Source organism: Carassius auratus, chromosome 45 (genome assembly GCF_003368295.1).
Source record: "Carassius auratus strain Wakin chromosome 45, ASM336829v1, whole genome shotgun sequence".
Lineage (NCBI taxonomy): Eukaryota > Metazoa > Chordata > Actinopteri > Cypriniformes > Cyprinidae > Carassius > Carassius auratus.
Genome location: NC_039287.1, coordinates 2,573,554 through 2,586,987, shown reverse-complemented (window position 1 = coordinate 2,586,987; position 13,434 = coordinate 2,573,554). Strand labels below are relative to the sequence as shown.

At 43.8% G+C, this 13,434-nt stretch overlaps 1 protein-coding gene across 3 annotated transcripts; it reads left to right on the top strand.

Annotated features, from left to right (window-relative positions):
* The first annotated feature begins 1,116 nt into the window (after positions 1–1,116).
* On the top strand, positions 1,117–13,255 carry pik3c2g (phosphatidylinositol-4-phosphate 3-kinase catalytic subunit type 2 gamma). 3 transcript variants are annotated; one of them, XM_026232943.1, is made up of 33 exons: positions 1,117–1,297; positions 1,523–1,756; positions 2,458–2,537; positions 2,718–2,875; positions 2,953–3,064; positions 3,163–3,274; positions 3,365–3,435; positions 3,803–3,866; positions 3,984–4,109; positions 4,191–4,221; positions 4,370–4,553; positions 4,774–4,896; positions 5,241–5,369; positions 5,644–5,758; positions 5,912–6,045; positions 6,134–6,322; positions 6,394–6,487; positions 6,555–6,649; positions 6,731–6,911; positions 7,015–7,122; positions 7,514–7,606; positions 7,692–7,821; positions 8,553–8,689; positions 8,778–8,947; positions 9,029–9,185; positions 9,260–9,369; positions 9,672–9,846; positions 10,062–10,180; positions 10,251–10,347; positions 10,423–10,477; positions 11,131–11,222; positions 12,892–13,014; positions 13,090–13,255. In XM_026232943.1, the coding sequence occupies exons 2-33, from the start codon at positions 1,634–1,636 to the stop codon at positions 13,240–13,242; spliced, it is 3,840 nt and encodes a 1,279-aa protein (XP_026088728.1). In that variant the 5' UTR covers positions 1,117–1,297; positions 1,523–1,633; the 3' UTR covers positions 13,243–13,255. The 3 variants fall into 3 exon arrangements, with proteins under 3 accessions (XP_026088728.1, XP_026088726.1, XP_026088727.1); XM_026232941.1 differs by having other exon boundaries at positions 12,889–13,014; XM_026232942.1 differs by having other exon boundaries at positions 1,117–1,370; positions 12,889–13,014.
* The last annotated feature ends 179 nt before the right edge of the window (positions 13,256–13,434 follow it).

The window sequence follows — 13,434 nt, the reverse complement described above, 5'->3', positions numbered from 1 at the left end:
AAAATATGAAAAATAGCAAAATATTGTTCTTTAAAGGTTCTTTACATGAAGTAGTGGATTTAATTGAACAATAGCATTCTAAAAAACCATTTTATGCGGTTTTATTTTAACCATTTACACATTCCCGCCCTTTTGTTTTTCAAATCCGTAACTGTCAAAGCTCCACATTCTTAAATTTAAAAACAAATTTAACTTTAAAAATTGTAACTGGTTTCCAATCAAACGTGTTCTTATCTCTTTGTAGTTTCTGATAAGTGTGTGCAGCTCTGTTACAGATGTATCACATCCTACAACCTCACCATCTCAGAGAGAAATCACCACTTTATCTCACCAAAATGATGGACAGTGTGTTTTATGTATTTATTCATGTTCTCTGTCCATTTTCATTCATTAATGATAACTGTTGTTAGAACACTGTCATTTTTTGCTACAATTTCAGGTCATTAAACAAAAGTACCTAATTAAGATGTCATTGATTTATGTAAAACCCTAAAAGACACTTCAAGATAGAGGCAGATAAAAGGTAAAAAACAAAACAAAAAACATGAATATATACAAATAATACTAATATTACTTTTATTATTATACTAATTTTAATGAAAAAAAATATCATTAGCACCATTAAGGTCCTATATAGCATTTTCAAAGCATGGTTCTCTTTGGAACCCTATAAAAAAGGTTTTATTTAGAACTAAAAAGTGTTCCGCTATTGCTACAAGATGAAGAACGCTTTTCTTGTACCGTTTAGAACCATTTTTCTTTAGAGTGATGGGACTAAAACATTCTGAAAATATAGCATCGTTCTAATGTCACCATTAATGAATTAATTAAAAATAATAACATTAGTAACATTCAATGCTAAAGTCTGGTTGAAGTTGGATATGCTACCAACTAAAACAAGGAATGACAGAATTATCACAACGTAAATTTTATGCCACAAAAGGTGCATTTATAACAGTTATCAACCGTTTTACAGGCTCGAACATTAAATTGTTACCGAAAACATTTTCTGTAATCCGAAGAGCACTAATAATTTTGGAGGCGCTTTTACGCCGAAACTCATTTAACAGGAAACTCATGAATATTCATATAAGCCCCGCCCACGGCAAGAGGAAATCTCTGACGCCAAATGTTTCAAACACCGGTTCCTCGGATCAAAAGTCACAAAGTAACGTACACACGAGATCAAAGGAGCGGCGCGCTCCCGTCACTCTCTGATGAAGCGGGAACACTGCTAACCTTAGAGTAGAGAAACTTCACCTAAAGTATCGATCTCGTCAGGCTGCTATCGATCCAGGTATTGATACTAAAGAGTTTATGATCGATTTGTTCTCACCTGTCGTGAAGGTTTCGCGCTGAAATACCTGAGAGTAAGCTGCTGGATTCACTCTTATAGTTTAATGGAAAAGATTCCATAGTTATATTTTATTCTGACTGATTTAAACTGATTTCACTCGAGTCGATTCAGTGTGGAAGTTAAATCTGCGCTAATCTTTATTCTGATGCTTTTCTCTGTTTACAGATGATCAGGTGGTGTTTTTAACACCGGCCTGTCAGCAATGACCTGAAGCTGGACTCCTGAAATCCTTCCCGAGAACTGACTTCACAGCTGAGATTTACAGACTGAGATCCAATGGATCCCTGGCAAGATCCCGTGTTTCAGGGGTGGAATGTTCTCGCCTTCCCAAGTCAGGAAGATCTGGATTTATACACAGCCCTTTCTGAATCCACAGCCGATCAGAGGAATCAGGAGCAGGTGAAGAATGAGGAAACAGCTGGAACAGATCTTAAACAACCTGTCACACACAATCATGGCGTGAGCAGTGATGCTGACAGATGATAGAGCCGTGGCACTGAGTAATGAAGTCATGCCTGAGCTTCACGTTTAAAATGTTAAACCCTCCAGCTCTAGAACTCTCTATTCTAATTCTATTCTTTAAAAAAACTTGCCCATTGTAGACTTGCACTCCATTCATTTACTAACTGCTTGTTTTCTTTAAAAACCTAATCTAATTCTCTAATCTTTTTGTTTTTATTTATTGTACAATTAGCAAAAGCACTAGCTTGCTCAAAAAAAGTCCAAATCTGTTTTATTTTTATTTAGTATATAGGTGTGGGGTAGGAGACATTGCTCTGTTGTTGATTCGATTGCTTCCACTCTCCTCGTTTGTAAGTCGCTTTGGATAAAATGTAAGTTTAGAGGATTTGAATGCATTATACCAGACTCTGACCCTGATCAAACACACCTGAAGCTGTTACTAGGCAGACTAGACTCTTCCAGACTGGACCCCTGCTGAACACTAGATAGACTCTGGCTCTTAGATAAAAACCTTTTCTTAAATTTTACTTGACGAAGGGTATTTTAGGATTAACCGCCTATTAATCGCTGAACACAGACAAGCTTGTGTCTCTGTCGATCTGTCGATCATCTCTATCTTAACTTCTGTGTTTTTGCAGGACACTTGGAGCATTACTTTAATAGATTCTGCACAAGGCAGTAACAGCAGAACTGCATCGCTCTGTGTGTCAACATCACAGTAAGATCACATTAATTATAATAATGTGCCTCTGTGGCTGTCCAGTTTCATGCACGTGTACTGAAGACTGTAAATAATGATGTAATAAATAATAATGTAGCTCACTGCTCCAGTATGAGTAACTGCTCGGTGAATCTCCTCATCCCTGCTCTCTCCGGTCTCCTGTCTCCTGGCTATCAGACTGCTCTCAGAACACGGTCTCAGTCGTGACAGGTTTAGCTGGAGCGTGGTGTGGGCCCGAGCGGCTCCTGTGCACGAGTCTCTCCTGGAGTCCGCTGAACTTCTCTTCAATGTGTCCGTGCCCGGTCTGCAGGTGGAGCTGCCGTACAGAACCAGATGTGAGTATTGCAGATGATATTCTCAGTTTTACACCAGGTCTGAGGTTTGGCGCTTCATTTCCACATTATTCTCTTAGTAAACAGCACAGCCCAGGAGCTGATGGAGGCGGTTCTGGTGACTCTAGATCATCCCTCGGTCAGTGGACAATACCTGATGAAACTCTGCGACTCAGAGGAGTATCTCAGAAGGTAATGTCAGCTGTTATATTTGACATGCATCAGATGTTCCTCTCGCTGCTGAACACTAATGGAAATACTCTGTCGTTGTCTTGATTTGTCTCGTGCAGTGATGAAATCTTGGGACTGTGTGAATGCATCCAGGTGTATCAGAAGTTTGCTCTGGATGTTCCAGTGAGGATGGTGCTCAAGGACTGCATTGACCCAGCACTGACTCCAGATGTATGGCCCTGAATTACTGTGGCTCAGATGTCTGATACAGGTTCTCATCTGAAGAAGATCATTTAGTTATCAGATTGCTTGTCTCTGTAGGAGGAAGACGACCGCCAGGTGTTTCATTTTAATCAAGTCCTCGACTCTGCCTCTGCAGTCAGCATTATGAGGTTTGCTTGCTCCTGTACTATTGAAGCATAAGACTGACAAAGTTCCCTTTGAAATGTTATGTCCGTATACGATATTCATGCACGTGTGCAACATTTGGTGCTTTTTATTTTCAATCGAAATATACTTTGGATGTGTTATGATTTGTGATGCAGTGATTGATTGACAGATGTGGATGTTAAAGAAATCAAATGCATTTTCTAACCCACACTGAATTTGGCTGCATTCATCACAAAATATGAATGAAAAAAAAAAAAATTAATTGTGCATGTAAATGCATTTGAGAAAAGAAATAAAATAAAATAAAAACTTTTCCTGCCCTTATTGCATTTGTAAAGGAAACATCAATTTTAATTGAAACTCTCTCAGGTCAGATCTGCAGGAGAAGCTGAGCAGCTACAGTCAGGCAGTGAACCAGCTCTTGAGAAGCCAGGTGTGTGTTTCACTGAGATCAGTCTGAAAGAATGAAACACTTGTGTACATTACTCTGAATGATCTGCGTGTCATCGCATGGCTTCAGTGAAGTGTGTGTGTGTGTTTGGTGTGTCAGTGTGGTGTTGGTGTAGAGAAGGTTGTGGAGTGTGTTCATGCGGTGTGTGAGCAGCTGTGTGGCGTCTCGACTGTAGATGTGGACGAGGCTGTCGTCCGGCTCCAGCGCTTCGCTCCTGTCACACTGGTACAGCTTGAGCAACACACCTCCAGTGTTTCTGAATGGGTGTTTAATAAGACCGATTAAACATATTGTTCTTCTCCCTAGACTCCGGGTGAAATGTGTGAGTGTGAAACTGGTGAGTCTTTATACAGAAGTGAAGTCTCCAGGCTTGGCTTTGCATGTTTGAGTGACAGCTCAAGACTCATAAAAGCAGTTTGACCTGTTCGAGCAGTGTAGTTTCCAGCGATTCGCATGTATTGTAAGTGTAAGTCTGCATGTTTCAGCTGTAGTCATGCTCCATCACGCTCTGCTGAAGCTGCTCCACATGTTCTTCACAAACTTTGATCTGGACTTCAGAGGACAGGAGGACCACCCGGATCCCCCAGCAGCAGATGTCAAGCACAGCACATGCATGCTGCAGCTCACACTGACCGGCCTCTACAGACTGCTGCCCGGCTGGATAAACAGGTACGGCCAGATGTTTAACACCTCAGTGTCGTCACCGCAGAGAAACCTCTGTGTGCTGAAAATCTCATTCAGACCCATCCTGGATATGAACCTCTATTAGAGCCTCTCCGATGAAAGAAAGTCATGAGGGTCTGAGGATGAGTGAATGATTTATAGGTGAACTGGTCCCTGTAATACTGAGGAATATGAGCCATGCTGTGTGTGTGTGTGTGTTTTACAGTTATGATCACTTAAGCGTGAGCTGCTCGCTCACATACTGCGGCAGGAATCTGACTGAACCTGTGGTGTCTGAGAACATCAGCACGTCCCTTCAGCTCGGCTACAGGATCCAGTGCAACCGTCTGTAAGAGCAGCTTCCTCTACACTGTTATGTGCTAGTGCATGACAGACATGATGACCAACTGGACGCCTGTGATCAAAGGCTTTTGTATTTGAGGGTATTCTATGGGTTTAAGTTAAACAGTAAAAGGGTTAATAAATGACACCGTTGTGATTAATGAATACCTTCACTAAATGATGTTTATGTGCTGGGAAACTCTTACACAGAAGGACGTCACCTCCAGGCTCACTGTGGTCAAACGGTCTGCGAGGTTGATATTATTCATGAATGAAATGAAGACTCATGTAGTGAGCTCACTGTGCTCTGTCTGTCTGTCTGTGAGTGATGTTCTGGTTCCTGTGTTTCAGATTGGTGTTTCCTGTTCCAGTTCATGAGCTTCCATATGAATCGATGCTGTCTTTTCATCTGCTGGGCTCTAAACAGGCCAAAAGCCCCGAGCTCCTGAGCTGGGCGGTCCTTCCTCTTTTTAACAACAGGTATCCCATTCACCTCATCAAACCGGTTTTGGTGTTTCCAAAAAATGTTCTTCCTTCAACCAATTTTTTAGACTTCGAACTATTAGTCTGCCAGTCACTGACTGGAAAAGAAAACCAGTGCTTTCAATGCAGCATGTTCTTGCGTTGCATTATTGTTTTCTGGAATTCAAGACTCTTTTCCAGAGCATGTTTTGGACTTTAATGCGCAGGGAGTATGTTTAGAGCAGTGTTTGTTGGAGGCTGTGGTTGATGGATGGATGCTGTGCTGTTGCAGGACTCTGGTTCACGGCACGGTTCTGCTCAGTATGTGCACACAGGTGCCACCCGTCTGTCCTCCGTCACCAGCGCTGAGCGACGGCCATCGACAGCCCACCGGAGTCATCCTACAGGTGCACGCTTCCTCACCAGACACACACATCACTCATCACATACTGTGTTCACAGAGTGTTTTCTGACGCATGTGCACATTTCAAAATAGTTTTGTGACAGCTGAAGTATGAAGTGAAGGCATTAGTTGATAAAGGAAGGCTCTTTCTCCACAGATTGATTTCCCGGAGTCTGGGCTGTGGAGATATGAGCGAGCGGCGGCTCGGCCCGATCCAGTCCTGCAGTCGGTGCTGTGTGAAGAGCTGCAGAAGAGAGTGACTGAAGTGTGTCAGAAACACTGCCTGTCGCTGTCAGTACCAGATCAGAGCTGGAGAGCAGTGCTGTGGATGTGGTGGATGGGGACATGAAACTCACTTCCTCTGTTAAACATTCTGCAGCTTGACTGACAACGAGAAGGCCTTCCTGTGGAGCAAGCGGGACGTCTGCAGCCGGACGAACTCCTACCTGCACCTGGTGTTGGGCAGCGCGCCGCGGTGGAAACCTCAGAACCTGCCGGATATCTACTCCGTCCTGGAGCGCTGGAGTCCTGTGAGGGTCGAGGAAGCCCTGTTCCTCCTGAGTGATGAGTACGAGCTCCGGTCAGGACATGCTGTTCTTCTGATGTGAATTAGAGATTGAGCGGATGTGTCTGTGTCAGGTTTCATGACCAGTGCGTGCGGTCAGTGGCTGTGCTGTGTTTCCAGCAGATGTGTGACAGTGAGCTGGAGGAGTTTCTGCCGCAGCTGGTGCAGGTGAGACACACAGACTCATGATGACCACTCGTGTCCTCCCACATTATAACACTGACCTCTCCTCCAGGCTCTGAAGATGGAGTGGGAGATCGACGGGCCCTTGGTGAAGCTTCTGCTCTCCAGATCTCTGCACTGCATCCGCATCGCTCAGCAGCTGTACTGGTGAAGGAACATCTCAATTACACTGAATGGAGTTATTGTAATGGAGTGGAATTATCAAACATAACAGAAGTGTGTGTGTAGGTTACTGGTGGACGCTCTGGACGACTGGCTCTACAGGAGCTGGATGAGGAAGGTTCTGTCGGCGCTGAAGCACTGCTGCGGTCGGGCTCTGAGACACCAGCTCCAGCGTCAGAGCACACTGGTGGATCTTCTCACGCAAGTGGCAGAGAAGATCCGCTCGAGTGACAAGAACAAGAGAAAGGTCCCTGAACAGATCACGCTCATCAAACCCAACTGAACGCCTTACCTCAAGAAGATCCTTTTCAGCTTCTGAAATGAAATCGGGAAATGTTGTTTTTGTGCAGGATGTGTTTAGCCGAGAGAGATGGCAGATTGAGAGCTTTTTTGCTGATGGACAGCCCTGCAGGCTTCCGTTAGATCCCGCGGTCGAGGTCAAAGGTGTCAATATTGAGGTAAACTCAATAAATGCATTTGTGAGGTTGACTGTGCATGAGCGATTAGTAATAAACACAGGGTTAGGACTGACATCAGGGTCAGAGACTATCTATATTCTTAATAGAGACCATTTTTCTGTGAGAAGGAGCATCATTTGTGATATTTTGGACGTGGCTTGTGATCTGAGCACAGTATATTGTCTAAACTCACACTGTAACCCATCAGAAACTGTCAAATGAGGCCCATTTTTGAGGTATTTGAGTATATTTGTTACTGAAGTACAAGATTAGGTTATGTGTGAACATGATTGCGAGTATTTTAGAGAATCCCTGGTTCTGGTTAAATCCGTCCCTGCTAGTGTTATAAAGGCTTCTGTACAGATGCATGAAAGCTGTGTGTGTCTCTCAGTCTTTTAAGGTTTTTAACTCAAACGCAGCACCTATAGAAGTGTCCTTCATCCCCACTGACCCGCTGGGACAGAACTACAGCCTCATCTGTAAAGTATGAAGATCTCGAGCTGTGGGCAGTGTTCTGTGGTCTGTCCGAGCTCATCTTGAGTCTGATTGTGTGTTGTGTTGTGGCTCAGACCGGAGATAACCTGCGGCAGGACATGCTGGTGCTGCAGATGGTGCGTCTCCTGGACCGCATGTGGACACACGACGGACTGGACATGAGAATGGTCACATACAGATGCATCTCCACTGGACGAGATCAAGGTCAGTCAGTCCATCAAATGAATGTCAGGAAGATGTGTTCCAATCATACTGATAAACTGCAATCATCACATTTCATCAGTACTGTAGTTTTGACTGGATCTGACCAACTCTCTCTCTCACACACACACACACACACACACACATGCTGGCTCTCTGTGGTATCATGAGAAGGCTATCCTTTACTATCAGGAGAGACGAGGCTAGCTCGTGTTGACCTGTTTTGAAACCTTGAAGACCGCTATATTAGGTCGTTTTTCTGAAATCCTCTAGATGAAGGCAGCTTTCAGCTCCAGCGGTCACGTGTTCCTGAAGATCGCAGCTAGCGCTTCATGTGTGTTTGATTAGGGCTGGAGCTGGACTTTGAACACCGCTCAAATTATAGATAAGTTGGACTAAGCAGGAAGTTTTAAGTTTTTTAATAGTACAATGGCCTTGTCTGTGCCTCAGATCAATTGATTCCTGAATGAAAGAGACAGATAGTCTGTATATAGATGACGCTCCAGCTGATCCAGGGACATGCTCTCTCCGTGTCGATGGATGTCTCTCTCAATCCAAAGACATGCTCCGTGTAAGAACCGAACTGATTTTTGAGATCGACTAGCAGTCACCAGTAACATCCTGTTTGCATTCCAATACTGTTTATTAGAAACCATCAAAAGAATAAAGTAGCTACCGACTGTAGTTGATGCGTACAGCGAGTAAGAGCTGCTGTGATGAACGCTTGGCTCCAGGTTTAGTGGAAGTGGTGCGAGACGCGGTGACGCTGGCGCAGATTCATCAGGAGTGGGGTCTGTCCGGAGCGCTGAGGGAAGACACCTTAGAGAAGTGGTTCCACATGAGGAACAAGACCAGAGAGGACTACGAGAAGGTACTGTGTGTCACGGCGCACGTCTTCTTGACTGGTGTCTGCTCTTGGTCTCAGTGTGAGCTGTGTTTGTCTCTCGTCTGACCTCCAGGCGGTCATGAACTTCCTTCACTCGTGCGCCGGCTGGTGCGTGGCCACATTCATCCTGGGCATCTGTGACCGCCACAACGACAACATCATGATCACACACAGCGGCCACATGTTCCACATCGACTTCGGCAAGATCATGGGCAATGCGCAGAAGTTCGGCAGCATCAAGAGGCAGGAGATTTGTTTTCTTGTCACGGCGCATGATGAAAAAGAGCCCCTTCTAAAGTAGACGTCCTCTTTGTGACCGCACAGGGACCGGACGCCCTTCGTCTTCTCTCCAGAGATGCAGCGCTTCATCACGGGCGGCGGAGAGAACCCGCAGCGCTTCCACCGCTTCGTGGAGCTGTGCTGTGACGCGTACAACCGTCTGCGCAGACGCTCGGCTCTGGTGCTCGGTGTGCTGCAGCTGGTGAGGATCAGATCTGCGTCTGCTGCTGGGGTCACTGACGTCCGCTGCTTCTCACCTGTCTCTGTCTGTTATAGATGCTGACGGCTGGTATGCCCGAGCTGAAGGACGTCCAGGACCTGAAGTACGTCCACAACAAACTGAGGCCTCATGACTCGGAGCTGGAAGCCACCTCATATTTTACCAAGTACACACATCTCTGCAGTCACGTGATCTACCGATGCTTCATCTGTGGTGTCTGATATAGTCTGTGTGTCTAATGAAATGCTTCTGATAATGATAGTTTTGTGCTGTAAATATGAATTATCAGGTTTGAGAAGGTCTTTATGCATCTGTAATTCCTCACGTTCTCTTCTCATGCAGACGAGCGAGATGTTATTCTGCTGCCCTTTACAATAAGATCATCACTGATGACAACTGAATAAATCAAACATGGCTTCTCATATCATAGTGTTAAGAGAGGTTCTACTCGTGTGTTTCCTGTTTCAGAAAAATCAAAGAGAGCATGGAGAGCTTCCCAGTCAAATTAAACTTCCTCTTCCACAATATGGTGCAGATTTCCTCCACCAAACGTCCAGAAGCGCCGGCTACGAGGGAGATCTCCTCCAACAGCAACATCCAGGAGGCTGTGATCCAGAAATACACCGTCAACGGCAAAGATGTGGTGAGTCTCCTTCACAAGAATCTGACGCTCGTTCTGTCAGTGTGTGGCTTAGAACCAAGATAGAGTATTTATGCACTTGATCAGAGATGTACTGGACGTAAGTACTCTTGGTGGATACTGAGAAGTATACAGAAACATCCAGCTTTACTGACGTGTGCATGAACTGAATAAGAATGGAGACTGAGCTCGTGTGACGTCTGCTGTGTCCGTGTCAGACGTACGAGCTGAAGGTGACCATCGAGGACGGATTCCTGGTCCTCCAGAAGAGCTTTGCTCAGTTTGAGATGCTTCACAAGCTCCTGCAGAAGCACTTCATCGAGTCCACGCTGCCCAAGTAAGAGTCCTGCTCCTGAAGCGTTCTGAGGACACCGAGAGCCGCACTGATCTGCTCTGTCCTGTTCCAGGTTCCCGAGCTGGTATAACATGTCCTTCACAGCGGGCAGGAAGATGTCTCTGTTGAACAAGTATCTGAAGGAGCTGTTTGAAGGGCCATGCAAAGGGGTGAGTGACTCCTCTGTGCCGCTGCACGTTACTCTACATCACACTTTGATTCATGTGTCATCGTGTCTCTGACAGAATGAATACGTCTGCAGTCTGTTCCTGGACGGACCGGACGCCGCGGTCAAGGCAGGTAAAGACTCTTCCTGGACACTGACTGATCAACTGTTGGGCGTCTTTGTTTGCAGAGGACTCTTAATGGTTTACTGCTAGCTTGCTGTCATAATGATCAAATAAACCAGTGTTATTGGATGAATGTGACCCTGGAGCATAAAACTTAAGGGTCAGGTTTTTTTAAATTGAGATGTATGCATCATCTGAAGCGGAATAAATTATCTCTCCAGTGATGTGTGGTTTGTTCGGAGGACAATATTTGTCTGAGATACAACTATTAGAAAATCTGGAATCTGAGGGAGCAAGAACATCTAAATATTGAGAAAATCACATGAAGTTCTTAGCAATGCATATTACTAATCAAACATTAAGTTTTGATATATTTACAGTAGGAGATTTACTAAATATCTTCATGAACATGATCTTTACATAATATCCTAATGATTTTTGTCATAAAAGAGAAATGTATAATTGTGAATCACACAATGTATTGTTGTCTATTTCTCCAAATATACGTCTGTGACACTGATGCTGCTTCTGTGCTGCAGGACTCATGATGTCATTGCATGGCTTTGATCTGCTTCAGGGATTCATTCACATTTTATTCCCAAAAGTTGTTCTGTTTAAATGTGTCCTGATGTCTGCAGATGTTCTGTGTTTGATGTGTTCCAGAAACAGACGCTCATCTCCGACCGCAGATTCAGCTCTACCTGTCTTACAAAGACTATAAGTTATCTGTGATGATAAAGCATTTGAAAAATATCGTGAGTCTTTTTTTTTTATTGTTCTTGATTTACTTTAAGCATTTACTTATGTGGTTATATTATATTATACATTATACTCCTTATCTATTCACTGTTACAGCTTTAGATGATATTATTCACTTAAATGTGACAAACAAATCTTCAAATATTCTAATGCATTTTAACTTTGGTCTTTTTATCCCATTAAAATTGAACTTTTGCCATTAGAATTTTTTTTTAAAAAAGGTTTTTGTTTTTTTGTGTGGGGTTGAATGATTTGAGGTTTGGCATACGAAATGAAATCTTCTGTTCTGGAGTTATTATACAAACCTGATTACAAAAAGTTTTCACTGCACAAATTGTGAAAAACAGAATGCAATGATGTGGAAGTTTCAATTTTCTATATTTTATTCAGAATAAAACATAGATGACATTTCAAATTTTCAAACTGAGAAAATGTATCATTTGAAGGGAAAAATAAGTTGATTTTAAATTTCATGGCATCAACACATCTCAAAGTTGGGACAAGGCCATGTTTATCACTGTGTGGCATCCGCTCTTCTTTCTATGACAGTCTGCAAACGTCTGGGGGGGAGCATATGTTGTTCTAGAACTTGGATATATCGTTCAGCATTGATGGTGTATTTCCAGATGTGTAAGCTGCTCATGCCACACACACTCATGCAACCCCATACCATCAGAGATGCAGCTTCTGAACTGAGTGCTGATAACAACTTGGGTTGTCCTTGTCCTCTTTAGTCCGGATGACATGGTGTCCCAGTTTTCCAAAAAGATCTTCACATTTTGATTCATCTGACCCCAGAACAGTTTCCACTTTGCCACAGTCCATTTTAAATGAGCCTTGGTCCAGATAAAACACCTGCGCTTCTGGATCATGTTTAGATATGGCTTGTTTCTTGACCTATAGAGTTTTAGCCGGCAGCGGCAAATGGCATGGTGGATTGTGTTCACCAGTGTTTTCTGGAAGTATTCCTGAGCCCATGTTGTGATCTCCATTACAGTATCATTCCTGTCTGTGATGCAGTGCTGTCTAAGAGCTGAAGATCACAGGAATCCAGTCTGGTTTTGACCCTTGACCCTTACACACAGAGATTGTTCCAGATTCTCTGAATCTTTGGATGATATTATGCACTGTAGATGATGATAACTTCAAACTCTTTGCAGTTTTCCTCTGAGAAACTCCTTTCTGATATTGCTCCACTATTATTCGCCGCAGCATTGGGGGAATTGGTGATCCTCTGCCCATCTTGACTTCTGAGAGACACTGTCACTCTGAGAGGCTCTTTTTATTCCCAATCATGTTCCCAGTTGACCTAATACGTTTCAAATTGGTCCTCCAGCTGTTCCTTATATGTACATTTAACTTTCCCGGCCTCTTATTGCTACCCTGTAATGTGTAGCTCTCGTGAAATCCAAAATGAGCCAATATTTGGCTTGACATGTCAAAATGTCTCACTTTCAACATTTGATATGTTATTTATATTCTATTGTGAATAAAATATAAGTTTATGAGATTTGTAAATTATTCCATACCTTTTTTACTCACAATCTGTACAGTGTCACAACTTTTTTGGAATCGGGTTTTGTATTGACTAGTGTTTTCAGCAGCATGAGTGTAAGCTCTGAGTTGTGTGTGTGTGTGTGTGTGTGTGTGTGCTGTGTTCAGAAGCTGTCTAACGGCTCGTGTCCGGACGCCTATGTGGTCACACGACTGAGACCCGACCCACAGGACAAGACCAAGAGGAAGACCAAAGTGGTCCGCAGCAATGACAACCCCACATTCAACGAGCTGGTACGAGAGAAGCCCTGGCTCCTGCGGTCACATCTGACCATGAGTCTCCTCTCACAGCTGTGCTTCTCTCTTCAGATCGAGTACAGGAACGTGCCCAACCTCCACGGACACGTGCTGGAGGTGACGGTGAAGAGCAGGAAGACTTTCGTAGCGGCTACAAACGTGGTTCTGGGAGACAGAGTCCTGGACCAGGAGAAGTGGTTTCCTCTGGGCTTCTCGGCCGTCTGAAGACCAGCATTACTGAAGCCCTCGAGCGTTTCTGATGGAGATCAGGATTAATGAAGAACGCTTCAGACGCCAGGCCTGGTTTACACTGCTTTTACTGTGGAGCTGCTTTGAGGATATTTTTATTGTATGAAGTGCTATATTAATAAAACTTTAAAAAGATCTTAACCCTGTTTATATTTTTCGTCTTAAAAT

Bases quoted from the DNA above. Each gene is read 5' to 3' on its own strand.
- pik3c2g (XM_026232941.1), top strand. From the start codon at position 1,634: ATGGATCCCTGGCAAGATCCCGTGTTTCAGGGGTGGAATGTTCTCGCC. The intron at 6,046-6,133 runs GTCAGTACCAGA...AACATTCTGCAG, and splicing joins CAGAAACACTGCCTGTCGCT to CTTGACTGACAACGAGAAGG. The intron at 11,223-12,888 runs GTGAGTCTTTTT...TGCTGTGTTCAG, and splicing joins TAAAGCATTTGAAAAATATC to AAGCTGTCTAACGGCTCGTG.